This window comes from Seriola lalandi, unplaced genomic scaffold, assembly GCF_002814215.2.
Source record: "Seriola lalandi dorsalis isolate HSWRI2012SDOR001 ecotype SW California unplaced genomic scaffold, Sedor1 jcf7180002054748, whole genome shotgun sequence".
NCBI classification, from domain to species: Eukaryota; Metazoa; Chordata; class Actinopteri; order Carangiformes; family Carangidae; genus Seriola; species Seriola lalandi.
Window position 1 is genome coordinate 2,190,048 of NW_019525301.1, and position 14,286 is coordinate 2,204,333.

At 40.4% G+C, this 14,286-nt stretch overlaps 1 protein-coding gene and 2 non-coding genes across 3 annotated transcripts in view; all 3 read left to right on the forward strand.

Annotated features, from left to right (window-relative positions):
• The first annotated feature begins 7,089 nt into the window (after positions 1 to 7,089).
• trnap-cgg (transfer RNA proline (anticodon CGG)) lies at positions 7,090 to 7,161 on the forward strand. The gene has a single exon. It is a non-coding gene; the product is annotated as a tRNA-Pro (tRNA).
• A 1,524-nt stretch (positions 7,162 to 8,685) lies between these two features.
• trnap-agg (transfer RNA proline (anticodon AGG)) lies at positions 8,686 to 8,757 on the forward strand. Its single transcript has one exon. It is a non-coding gene; the product is annotated as a tRNA-Pro (tRNA).
• Positions 8,758 to 12,868: 4,111 nt separating this feature from the next.
• The window catches only part of LOC147818041 (uncharacterized), a 2,879-nt gene continuing 1,461 nt past the window's right edge, over positions 12,869 to 14,286 (forward strand). The window contains exons 1-4 of the mRNA XM_087178914.1: positions 12,869 to 13,061; positions 13,404 to 13,625; positions 13,725 to 13,836; positions 13,960 to 14,108. Coding sequence (XP_087035040.1) covers positions 12,869 to 13,061; positions 13,404 to 13,625; positions 13,725 to 13,836; positions 13,960 to 14,108 — 676 coding nt within the window. The remainder of the gene's footprint in view (positions 13,062 to 13,403; positions 13,626 to 13,724; positions 13,837 to 13,959; positions 14,109 to 14,286) is intronic.

Below are 14,286 nucleotides of genomic sequence, written 5' to 3' on the forward strand. Positions count from 1 at the left end.
ATATATATATATACATACATACATATATATACACATATATACACATACATATATATATATATACATACATACATATATATATATACACATACATACATACATACATATATACATATATATATATATATATACATGTATGTATTAAACAAATTAAACAAAAGCAGAAAAACAGAAACAAAACAGATGTATGCAGAGTGGAAATCTGTCTTTCATGAAAATGCTAACAACTCAGAAATCTGAAAGATGATCAGGAACCACAACGAGACTGTTTCTTTGTAAAGGGTTTGTGTCGTTTTTTTAAAAATTAGCTCAGAATTTGATATTTTTCTTGAGATTAACTTCAAGAGCAAGTGGCTCGTTGTTCTAGGGGTATGATTCTCGCTTTGGGTGCGAGAGGTCCTGGCTCAAATCCCGGACGAGCCCATTGTTTGGAATATTACAGCCATATATGACCATATGGCCATTAGCAACATGGTCGGCCAAAAGATGGTGTCGGATGTCTTGCCCTTCAAAAACTGCTCACTGGGCAGTGAGTGCCTGTAGCTGCTCCTGGAAGGCAACTTGGCGCACATGAAGCTCTTGAACTCCTCCGAGTCCGACATGGCCAGATTGTACTGTAACAACTCTGGTTAAGCTTGGACTCAGGTGCAGAGAAAATACACAGGAAACTGAGTGAGGTTCCAAATAAAAATCACTGTCTTTACTAATGTTCAGCAAAACACAAACAAGGTATCCAAAAGGGCTAACAAAAACAGACAGGCAAAGTCTCTGAGTTCAAAAAGAAACAGGCAAAGAAAAATCGCTGAGAAGACACAGTAAATCCAAGAAGGTCAGGTCACGGGGAAACAAAGACAATCTGGCAAAGGCATGAGGAGCTGGTGGGTAAGTATATAGACAGGGATGGTACTAGAGTAATCAGGGGCAGGTGAGTGAGTGGCCGCAGGTGTGGTTGATGGAAGGAGGGAAAACACAGGAAACTGAAATGACACAAGAGGTGTCAACACTACAAAATAAAACAGGAAACATGATGAAAATCCAGAATGTTACAAGTTTAATAAACAACATCATACAGATGTGTAGTTATGTCTCTGTAGTGAATGTCTGTTACTAGAGAAAGCTCTCTTGGATCTTTAGAATTCACTAACAATGATGATGTCACAAAACGATGACATCATAATTTGGGTTCCTTTCATATCATATAAACATTCTACAGCAAGTGGTATACTCAGAACTGCATACTGCAAACAAATAGTTTAGATACACACACACATCGCCTTCACACCTTTACACCTTTACGTTTCATTTAGTAAGACTACTAGTGTTTAAAATGGATTCCCGGGGTTTATTTCCATATGGATTGAGGAGCCTGATAGAGTGTGTTACCAGAGCAACAATCCTATCACAACCAGCTGATATACCAAAGTTTTTGGCTGATTATTTGACAGAGCTGGTCAACTATAGAGGCGCTAACCATGAAGCTGATGCCAAAGAGGTCACCTTCCTCAACCAAGAGGAGAGGGGTAAGTTTATGTTATGATTTTCACAACCAAATACTGACTGAGAACTAAAACAATTTGATCACAGCCTTATTATTAGCATTAGGCTTCTCACATCAATACAATATTTTTTCAGCTGTTTTTTTCACTTGTCCATCTCACACACATATGATGGAACACATTCCCCAAGCATTTAGTAGACTTGAGTCCTTGAATTAGAAGTTAAGGCAAAAACTGTGTATATATATATACATATATATATATATATATATATGTATATATATATATATATATACACACAGAGAGATCAGGACATGGCTGATAATAATAAAGAGTTAAATAAATTAAATTACTACTGTATTGAAATAAGTGTATTTTTTGTTTGTGACTCACAACTTACACATATTTTTGTAACTATATCTTTTCCAGAGAAAAAGTTTTTCAGAAATATGATAGAAACAACCAGGACCACAGAAAGACAACAACCTCCAATCCCTTTGTCACAGACGTCTATTGCAAAAGCAACAGTTCCATCTCAGGGGAGGACCAGAACAGCAGCTAGGCTTAAATTCTCAGGCTGTAAGCCTTCTTCATCTTCCAGTCATCAAACACTGAGACCACCTCCCCGTATTGCAAGACAACCACAGAAGATAGCACCATCAACTCCCCTTGTTGTAAAAGGAGGAATGAAGACTGCACCTATTCCCTGTGATGGAAGCATAAAGACACATACAGTGTCCTCAGTGAGGGTTCCTAGGCGGCTGGAGAGTAAAGGAACCACTGACATGTCCAGAAAACATTGCCCAACATCTAAAGGTGTTTCATCACCGAAATCCAATGTGGCCATTAAATCATCAGCATTTCCTGTCCCTCCTGAGCCAATAGTAGCACGGAAGCCTTTATTCCCATCTATTCCACGGAAGACCAAACTCAGTGTACCCAGGCCAAAGGGCACTACTAATCCTCAGGGACCGGGACAAGAGTGCACCACGACAGTTAAGCTCCTGGGACCAGAGAGTACCACAACACGCCCTACAAAACCTAAGGTCCCAGGACCAAAGAGTACGATGACACAGCCTACAAAACCTAAGGTCCCAGGACCAGAGAGTATGACGACGCAGCCTACAAAATCTAAGGTCCCAAGACCAGAGGGGACCAAGACACAGCCTAGAAAACCTAAGGTCCCAGGACCAGACAGTACAACAACACAGCCTACAAAACCTAAGGTCCCAGGACCAGAGAGTACGATGACCCAGCCTACGAAACCTAAGGTCCCAGGACCAGAGAGGACTAGGACACGACGTATGACAGCACATGTCCCAGGACCAGAGATCACCACTACAGAGCCTACAAAACCGAAGGTCCCAGGACCTGTGAGGAGCAGGACACGACTGACAACACCTAAGGTCCCAGAACCAGAAGGTACCACGACACAGCCTAAGACAGTTATTGTCTTTGGACCAGAGATTACTGTGAAACGGACAAAAAAAACTAAGGTCTCACGACCAGATAGTACCAGGACACGGATTACAACGCCTAAGGCCTTAGGACCAGAGAGTACCACGACAAAGCCTACAAAACCAAAGGTCCCAGGACCTGTGAGGAGCAGGACACGACTGACAACACCTAAGGTCCCAGAACCAGAAGGTACCACGACACAGCCTAAGACAGTTATTGTCTTTGGACCAGAGATTACTGTGAAACAGATAAAAAAACCTAAGGTTTCACGACCAGACAGTACCAGGAAACTGATTACAACGCCTACGGCCGCAGGACCAGAGAGTACCACAACAAAGCCTACAAAACCTAAGGTCCCAGGACCAGAGAGGACCAGGACACGACGTATGACAGCACATGTCCCAGGACCAGAGAGCACCACAACAGAGCCTACAAAACCAAAGGTCCCAGGACCTGTGAGGAGCAGGACACGACTGACAACACCTAAGGTCCCAGAACCAGAAGGTACCATGATACAGCCTAAGACAGTTATTGTCTTTGGACCAGAGATTACTGTGACACAGACAAAAAAACCTAAGGTCTCACAACCAGAGAGTACCAGGACGCAGATTACAACACCTAAAGCCACAGGACCAGAGAGTATTGTGATTCAGACAAAGAAACCTAAGGTCCCAGGACCAGAGACAACCACGAAACGGCCGACAACACCTAAGGTCCCAGGACCAGAGACAACCACAAAACGGTGTACAACACCCAACGTTCCAGAACCAGAGAGTACCAAAGAATGGGTTAATGTAAACAAGGTACCAGAGAGGAGCAGGGTTCTGTGGATTGACAGGGCTAGGGGAAGGCCTGTGGTACACAGGACAGTAGGGAGTGGAGAAGGTTGTGTAGCAAAGGGTAAGAACAATTTGGGTTTGAATGTTACACATACTAGGTACACTTGCCCACATTTAGCACACACTGTCGACATCATAAGGTATAAGAATTTACAGGTAAAATCCTGAACCGTGGGCCACACCAATCTATCATGTAGAATAAAAAATCACTATGGGATGTAATGATATTGCCAAACTTGTGATTCTGAGTAGCTAAATAAATGCAGTCATGTCAGGGAGAGAGAGAGAAAGACAAAGTGCAGAAGGAGATAACCTAGCATGATGCTAAAATAGTCCCTCATGCTGCCCACCAGGTATCTAACACTCTAGGTAAGGCGTCTCCTCTTGTGTGGTCCTGTGGGACCCCCTTCCTGGGCTTATGGGTACCTGGTGGGCAGTATGAGGAACTGTATTAGCATCATGCTATGTTCTCTTTCCCCTCTGCACTCTGACCCCCCCCCCTTTTCAATCTAACTCCCCCTCTTTCTCTCTCTCCCTCTCTCTTTCAATCTGTTTCCCTCTCTGTCTCTGTCTCTCTTAACCCAACCAATCAAGGCAGAGGCCGACCACCCAGAGCCTGGTTGTCCTCAAGGTTTCTTCCCGTTAAAAGGAAGTTTTTCTTTGCGGCTGTTGCCAAGTGCTTGCTCAGGGGGGAATGTTGAGTTTTGAACCTTACATTTATTAAGATACTCGGAATCACACTAATTTGAGCCCATAGTTCCTTATATAAAATCAATCCCCAAATAAAATCAATAAAAATTAATGAAAATGAATTACAGAGTTTCATTTATACTGCATAATTTCATAAAACAATTTGGACACTCACCTACAGAAATTTTATGTGCTAAGAAACTTTATTTGTTGAATCTCACTATGGGTTTTATCTGCGCCGGCCACAACCCGATGTTGCCCCAGACATAAACACAACCACCTTCTTCAGTGGTGCTGTGGGTGGTAACACACACACCACAGTCTGTTCTTCCAACTAACCACTGACATCAATACTGATAGCATTTTGAACACTCAGTAAACCTTTTCCAGATGACCTGAGGGATCTGGATGCTTCATTTAGTGCATTATAAACAAGTAGTAGGATTTCAGTCTGATCCCACTTTATTTTACAGTACACCAATACGATGTAATAAACCATGCTTTTTTTCATCAAATTAGATAAAACTATAAATTATATTGTCTTTATTAGACAATAAACAAACATAGTTATACCCTAATTAGACACCATAGGCTACATCTTAATTATGCTGTTATAAGAGACAACATAAAAATCCATATTAGATCATAATAAACAACATTTAGACACAATTGCACCAAATTATACTCTAATGAGAAACAGAAATAAGAAAACCTATTAGAATATGTTAATTTGGCCTATATTGAACACAGTTTCACTTTTGGGTTACATGTTGGTCATTAGAAGAAACCTGTACTGTAAACTAAAGTCAAACAACATGAATAAACATGTTTATTTCTGCTGTAAAGTTGGATATTTTAACATGAGAGTCCATGCAGATTGACTTGCTTTTTTGAGCCAGCCTCAAGTGTTCATTCAAAGAACCACTGAATGGGCTTCATTTTTCCCGAATGTTGTCCTTTGGTGGATGCTGAGGATTTCTAACTTTAAAATTAGCCATGCCAATCATGCACTTTATTTTACTTTAATTGAAATCTTCCCCTTTTCCCCCACCATCACAAACATGGCAAGGATGATGGCCAGGCTAACATGGATGCATGTTGACTAGCAGAACTTGTTCAGTTTAAAACAATTTTATTCTACTAAACATACCACACCTATGGAATTAATGATTGGGGTTAGGGTTAGGGTTTCTCCATACGTTGTTCAGGTTGTAAATTGTGATGTGTTTAGCTCCCCTTAGTCAAACTGTTAACACTGCTACAGCAAATCATTACCACTTGTTGGAGCCAGCATGTGGGCTAGAATACGTTTGTTTAGTTTTCTATGGCTGCTGCTTGACTTGCCTCTATGATCAATGAAATAACTGTTTAACTTGTAACTGTGGAACTTGAACCTGCATACAGACCCAGAAGCCAATAGGCACTGTATTGTGCAAAAGAACCTTACAATTACATAGTATTTAATACTTTAATACTTAAAACCTCATTGCATATAATGTGTAATACCTTTCATCAGGTCCAGCATCTTCCTGAGGAGTTTGCACTCCTCTCGCAGTTCTTTCTGCTTTCAGCCTCTTTCAGCTGAGCATGTCAATTTATGTTTGAGCTTATGTATTATGTTTGGAGTTTATTAGTTTCGTCATTTCCTGTTTTATTTTGTAGTTTCTTTCCTTGTGTGTCATGTTTTTGCTCCTTGTCTTTGTCCTGTTTCCCTCCAATTTGATTGTCTGCCCCACCCTAACATGTTTCACCTGTGTTCAATCACCCTTGCCTCCCTTGTGTCTGTTTAGTCTCTGCATAGTAGTAGTCTGTGACACTAGTAATCTCAATTAGCTAATTCCCGATTGTTGAAATTGATTATGCTGCTACTAATATTGTTAATTTATGTAAGATAATTGAATGTGACTTACTGAGTGTATTTACATGCACACTAGTACCTGCTTATAATTGGGTTTTTTGAGTGTCCTATCCTGGTTATGTTTTGTGCATGTAAACAGCTTTTTGAAAAACATCATAGTGGCTGAGAAGGTTAGAAATCAAGACACAAATATATTAAAGTCTCCAAGAATCAAACCTCTGTCAAAACAAGGCATGATCTGTGATAGGAAGTCTGCAAGTTGTGGAATAAAGTTATGATTGTCACCTAGAGTGCAAGAGGAAGAGGGCCCAGGTTCAAATCCCAAATGAGCCTGTTGTTTGGATTATTACAGCAATGGCCATTAGCAACAAAAGGTTGGGTTGGATGTCTTGCCCTTTAACCGTTCTCATAGTATGAAATGTAGTGAATTACAGCCTTGGTGTGAATTGCCTCCCATGTAACAAAATAGTGATAAATTAAAGTAAAAACCAACATAAACTGTCTCAGGAAGGTATTCGTATACGTGCCACCAGAATAGCTTCAATCTGCCATGTCATTGATTCTACAACTCTCTGGAGCTCTCGTGAAGGGACGGAGTGTCATACTTCTTGTCTATTCTTTATTTTAATACTGGAAAGTTTTTTCTCTTTGGGCCTCAAACAGTTATTTGAATATCACAATCTGAGAAGTTTAGTGTAATAAGCAGGGTTTATGAGATTTCTCTTGACGGTATTTTTCAACCATACGTGGCTCGTTGGTCTAGGGGTATGATTCTCGCTTCGGGTGCGAGAGGTCCCGGGTTCAACTCCCGGACGAGCCCTTTGTTTGGATTAAAATTGCTAAGTCTCTACATGAGAGCTTAAGTATGTCAGGGCAGATTTACCATCTGAAGTTGGTGATTGTGTTACTTAACAAAACAGAATCTCATGTTTGTTCCTCTGACTTGTAGAGCGCATTATGAGTCTCTTCTAACTGCTTTTTTAGACAATGTTTTTTAGTCTTTCGTTAAGGACTGATTGACTCTTTAGGCCTCACATAGGCCAAAACAAGACTCTTCTTTTTTGTGAAGGGTTTCTTCCATAAAATGGATTTACTTTACTAAAGTACAAGCACCAACTTTATTATGCAGTGTCAACCTTGATGCTTAAATGAGTATTAATGTCAATGAAAATGATCGCTGTAAATCAATTGCTGTGTGAGATCTTTCTTGCCATAGCTTGTTGTCCTAGGGGTATGATTCTTGCTTAGGGTGTGAGAAGTCCCGGGTTTAAATCCCAGATGACTCATTGTTTGGAATGCTACAACAACATGTCAAAGTTAGAAGAAATGTCTAAATATTGCAAAGCAGATCTACCAGATAAACCAGGTTGTATTATTTGGATGCTACAAACTAGCATCTATGGAGGGGTGACAAATTAAAGGAGAAAACAAAATAAAGTGTCTTAGCAAATTATTGTGCTGCCAGAACAGCTTCGGTCTGCTTCGGTGGTTATTCCTGCAAGTCTCTGAAACTACTGGAAGAATGGAGTGCCATACTTCTTGTCTATTCTTTATTTTTTTATTTTAAAACTAAAGAGTTTTATCTCTTTTGGGCTCAAACAGTTATTTAAATGTCTGAGAAGTTCTGAGCGGATAAGTCTCTCTAGTGAAACTTTCTTAAGTCAAGTACAAGTACCAAGTTTACAACTGTGTTATACTGCTGTCCTTGATGGTATAATGAGTGTAAATGGCAATGAAAATAATCGGTGTAAATCAACAGGGGTAGTGAGATCTCTCTTGACATAAAGTGTCTGAAAAGAAATCAAATGTATCGAGGAGCCCCAACAAGACTCCCCAAATTTGCTATGGGGTTGATGAATTAACAGGTTTTGTGAAACCTGTTTTCAGATGAATTCTTACTTCTAAGAGGCTTGTTGGTCTAGGGGTATGATTCTTGCTTAAGGTGTGAGCGGTCTCAGGTTCAAATTCTAGATGAGTCTGATGGTACGATGCAGTGAAGTTATGCACAGAGATCAAAAGTGTCCTGAAATACATCTACTCTATGAGCTCTCTGATAATCTTTCATTCTAACAGTATGATTTCAATTGTACTGGCCATTATGAGTCTTTCTAACTGATTCTGTTTCTCTTTAGGCCTCACATAGTTATTAAAACAAAGCAGAAAAACAGAAACAAAACAGATGTATGCAGAGTGGAAATCTGTCTTTAGTGAAAATGCTAACAACTCAGAAATCTGAAAGATGATCAGGAACCACAAGACTGTTTCTTTATACAGTGTTTGTGTTGTAGTTTAAAGCTCAGCTCAGAATTTGATATTTTTCTTTAGATAAAGCACAATAGCAAGTGGCTCGTTGGTCTAGGGGTATGATTCTCGCTTAGGGTGCGAGAGGTCCCGGGTTCAAATCCCGGACGAGCCCACTGTTTGGAATATTACAGCAATGGCCATTAGCAATGTGGTCGGACAAAAGGTGGGGTTGGATGTCTTGCCCTTTAACTGTTCTCTTAGTATGAAATGTAGTGAATTGCAGCCTACTAGCCTCTTAAAATCTACACAACTGTTACATGTATTGAGACAGAGTGGCCAGTCATTGAAAGCCACCATGCTAACGTTACTGGAAAAAGCAGCAGAGATTAGGATGTTGCTGCTGGCGGGCAGAGGGAAGCTAACAATGTCAGTCATCCACACTATCACATGTAGTACCAGTAAAGTGAATGAGTTGGGTTTTGATTATGGGGTATGGAAATGGAAAAATACATGTAGACTCTGATTAGCGCCTGTTACAAGCCTGGAGCAAACATCACTGTGAATGAACAGCTGTTCTCCACCAAAGCACGGTGCCGCTTCACTCAGTATATGGCAAACAAGCCAGACATATTTGGCATAAAACTCTGGTCAGCTGCAGACGTGAAACCAAGTACATGCTGAATGGCTTCCCATACCTGGGCACGGATGAAATGCGACCATCATATCAAGGTCTGATAGAGAATGCGATTATGACACTGATGGAGCCATACCAGGGAAATGGAAGAAATATAACCAGAACAACTTCAATCTGCCTTGGATTTGATTCTGCAAGTCTCTGCAACTCTGCTGGAAGAAGGAGCACCTTGTTAGAAGTCCAATCTTCTCCTGAATACATCCAAAACTAAGGAGATGTCCATAGACTTTAGAAAGACCCAAAACCAAAACCAACAACCTACTTTCATCAGAGGGGAGCCAATAGAAGCCGTCGCGGAATATAAGTACCTTGGTATTATTCTTGACCATAAGCTAAAATGGGACACTTGGACTGATCACGTGAACACCAAAACAAAGCAGAAAATTTATTTTTTCAAGAAATTGCTGTCTTTTAATCTACATAACAATATGCCGAAAATGTTTTAATGTGCTTTTACTGAAAATGTTGTAACCTTTTGTATCATCTACTGGTTTGGTAATGCTAATGAGGCACAGAAACAGTTGGTCAGAAAAACTGTATTAATGGCAAGTAAACTGCTCGGGATCATGCTGCCTACTACTAAACACATTTACAGGGAGAGAACCCTGAGAAAGGCAAACAGCATTGCCAGCAGCACCCCCTTGCTTCATCTTTCGAACTGTTGCCATCCGCGCGATGCTACCGTCCGCCCCCATTCACCAAAAATAGGTCAAATTCATTTGTACCACAAGCCATTAAACTCTTAAACAAATAATGCACTTTTCTGTTTAGTCACCTTAGCTGTTCATCATGCACTTTACTGTCCAGCTGGTCTGGGCAGCAGGTGCGACCATCTTAGCCATTATGTTTTTAATAATGCTGCAAGGCGTGAAGTGGAAATGTTTTATGTTGTATGTCCTAAGCTGTCTTTATCGTTTGTTGTTTTTTCTTTTTTTCTTTATGCCTGTGATAATGCTGCAAACCAATTTCCCCACGGGGACAAATAAAGTACTACTACTAATGTACCTTGGAGTGGATCCTATAAGTCTATGGAACTCAACTGGAGTGATGGAGCACCATACTTCTCCTACATTCTTTATTCTAATACTGGAGAGTTTGAACTCTTTGGACATCAAATAACTATTTAAATGTCTGAGAAGTTCAGAGGGACTGTTTAGTGAAATTCCTACAACTTATAGACGTCTGAAGAGTGACAATGAGCCACAACAAGACTGATATTTTGCAAAAGGTTTGTTCTATAAAATGGATTTTCCAAAGTACAAGCATCAAATTTATTACTGCATTGCAGGGACACCATTGATCTAACGAGTGGTGATAGCTACAATTAAAATAAACATTGCAAAATCAACAGGGTTTGTGAGATTTCTCTTGATGTACATTGTCCATCTGAAGTGGCTTGTTGGTCTAGGGGTATGAGCCGTGATTTGGAATAATACAATGATTCTTTGGCAAAACCCTCAATTGCAAATCTACAGTTGTGCAGAGAAAGTATATGAGCTCTTTGGTCATGTCTTATTCTAACAAAACAAAATCTCATGTATGTTTCACTGACTTGTACACTGTGAGTGTTCTCTAACCACGTATGTGTTCTTTGGGAAGCATTTGGGAGAAAAACAGTTTTCAAAACTTTGCCTTTAACATCCCTTATTAAACCTACCAGAGTGTTTGGATTGGTGTCTTGTCCAGCTTGATTAGCTTCTGTTTTGAATCCTCAGCACTCGTGTCTAATGATGAAAAACATCCAGTATATATGTGGAGGAGTGTATGTTTGTGCGTGTGTGTGCGCGTGTGTGTGTGTGTGTGTGTGTGTGTGTGTGTGTGTGTGCGCGCGAGCACGTAAAGAGAGTAGAGATGGGAGAGGAGGAAAGCTTTCTAACTCATCTCACCTCAGTTTGTGATTGTTTGTCAGGGCAGATAAAAATTCTCAGAGTTGCTTTTGCTGTTTTACCTTATCAATGTGAATTTCATACATGTAACATTCATCTTGGCTAAAAGAATAGGGCATGCAAATCTCAGCAGCCCCAAAATCACCTCTGCCAAATAATGCACCCTTCTGCTTGTATTTCACAAGAGACACTTCAGTGTCAAATAGTGTTATCCACATTATATTATGGACTGGTTTATCTTATCATTGTAAATTTCTCACATGTAACAGTTTTCCTGGTGAAAAGAACAGGCTATGTACATAATATATCTGCATAGGAATAAAATGCATTAATGAGTAGTATTATGACCCTAGTGGTGTTGTACCGTGTGCTGCTCTCTCTCTCTCTCTCTCTCTCTCTCATTCTCCAGGTACCGCTTCTCCTCCAAAATGGGGGAGATGGGCTGCACGCAGCTGCACCCACTTACTAATTAGCAGCAGGAGTCATAGCGGAGAGGAGGAGCTGGGTTGAGGCCAGTGGCCCAGTGTGTGTCAGCGAGATCACTGTGTGGCTGTGCGCGTGTCGCTTTGCGTGTGTCTTCTCCTTTCCGTGAAGGAGGGTGCTTGGTGTCCCGATTACCTGTTTTCTTTTGTTCTCTGATTCCTGGTTGCTTAGTGTTTCTCAGTTATTAGCAAACCAGCGCTTTTTGTTACCTTTTTCAGTGATTTAGCTGTGTTTGAGTTTGATAATAAAAGCCATTAGTTTTCCTGTCACACATTGTCTTGCTTCCTGATCTTTCTTTCCTGATTTTTTAACAAATAGGCTACGTATTTATGGCCGTCTTAGCTTGACAGTGTGGATTTCAAACATCTAACAGTCAATTGGTCTGAAGAAGGAATGGATGTAATGAATAACACCTGCATCCATAGATAGATAGATAGATAGATACTTTATGAATTAAATGGTTTGACATATACTTGGACCATTTTGTCTTGACAATTTTACTTTAATTATGACCGAATAGTTAAAACATTGTATGTACTCACCACTTCCACTAAGGAACTGAGGGAGGAATCCAGCTGAGCTATCAGCATACTTGATATCAAAAATACGGACTGAGTGAATATCATACCCATTCAATGATCCACATTTGAAAACCTCAATATAGCAGTTTTCTATAATTGTCTGAACTAAGAGCAGATGATTAAAATTATTGTAGATTAGATATGAATATTAAATAAGTGTCACATATTGATGCAACCCATTGTTTGATTTCCATATAATGAAATAAAATAGTTTAATAAACAACATCATACAGATGTGTAGTTTTGATGTTGTGAGTCCCTCAGACTGTGGCAGGCAGATATATTTATTTGCCAGATGTGCTGCTGGTCCTTCACCTTGGGGAACTGCTGGGTTCTCCTCTGGGGTTAACATCTGGAAGTTTGTTATTTTCTTGGTTATGAACCTGTAGTGGATGTCTGTTACTGGAGAATTCACTCACAATGATGATGTCACCAAAAGATGACATCATAATTTGGGTTCCTTTCATATCATATAAACATTCTACAGCAAGTGGTATACTCAGAACTGCATACTGCAAACAAATAGTTTAGATACACACACACATCGCCTTCACACCTTTACACCTTTACACCTTTACACCTTTAGCCTTTATCCTTTATGCCTTTACGTTTCATTTAGTAAGACTACTAGTGTTTAAAATGGATTCCCTGGGTTTATTTCCATATGGATTGAGGAGCCTGATAGAGTGTGTTACCAGAGCAACAATCTTATCACAACCAGCTGATACACCAAAGTTTTTGGCTGATTATTTGACAGAGCTGGTCAACTATAGAGGCACTAACCATGAAGCTGATGCCAAAGAGGTCACCTTCCTCAACCAAGAGGATTGGGGTAAGTTTATGTTATTAAGAATTATCACAACCAAATACTGACTGAGAACTAAAACAATTTGATCACAGCCTTATTATTAGCATTAGGCTTCTCACATCAATACAATATTTTTTCAGCTGTTTTTTTCACTTGTTCATCTCACACACATCTGATGGAACAGATTCCCCCAGTATTTGGTAGACTTGAGTACTTAAAAAGTTAAGGCAAAAAAATACAGGGAGATCAGGACATGGCTGATAATAATAATATAGTTAAATAAATTAAATTACTACTGTATTGAAATAAGTGTATTTTTGTTTATGACTCACAACTTAAACATTTTTGTAACTATATCTTTTCCAGAGAATAAGTTTTTCAGAAATATGATAGAAACAACCAGGACCACAGAAAGACAACAACCTCCAATCCCTTCGTCACAGATGTCTTTGGCAAAAGCAACAGTTCCATCTCATCTCTCCATCTGGAGGACCAGTACAGCAGCTACGCCTGAATTCTCAAAAATATACTGTATGCCCTCTTCATCTTCCAGTCATCAAACACCGAGACCACCTCCCTGTATGGCAAGTCAACCACAGAAGATAGCACCATCATCTCCCCTTGTTGTAAAAGAAGGAATGAAGCCTGCACCACCTTCCAGTGATGAAAGCATAAAGACTTGTAGAGTGTCCTCAGTGACAGTTCCTGGGCAGCTGGAGAGTAAAGGAACCACTGACATGTCCATAAAACATTGCCCAACATCTAAAGGTGTTTCAGCACCGACATCCAATGTGGCCAGTGAACCATCAGTATTTCCTGTCCCTCCTGAGCCAATAGAAGAAAGGAAGCCTGTACTCCCACCTATTCCAGAGAAGACCAAACCCAGTGTTCCCAGGCCAAAGGGTACTACTGAACTGCGGGAACCGGGACAAAAGTGCACCACCACACGGCCTACAACAGCTAAGATCCTGGGACCAGAGAGTACCACAACACCCCCTACAAAACCTATGGTCCCAGGACCAGAGAGTACAACGACACAGCTTACAAAACCTAAGGTCCCAGCACCAGAGAGTACGACGACAAAGCCAACAAAACCTAAGATCTCAGGAACAGAGAGTACGACAACACAGCCTACAAAACCTAAGGTCCCAGGACCAGAGAGTAGGAGGACACAGCCTACAAAACCTAAGGTCCCAGGACCAGACAGTACGACGACACAGACTACAAGACCTAAGGCCCCAGGACCAGA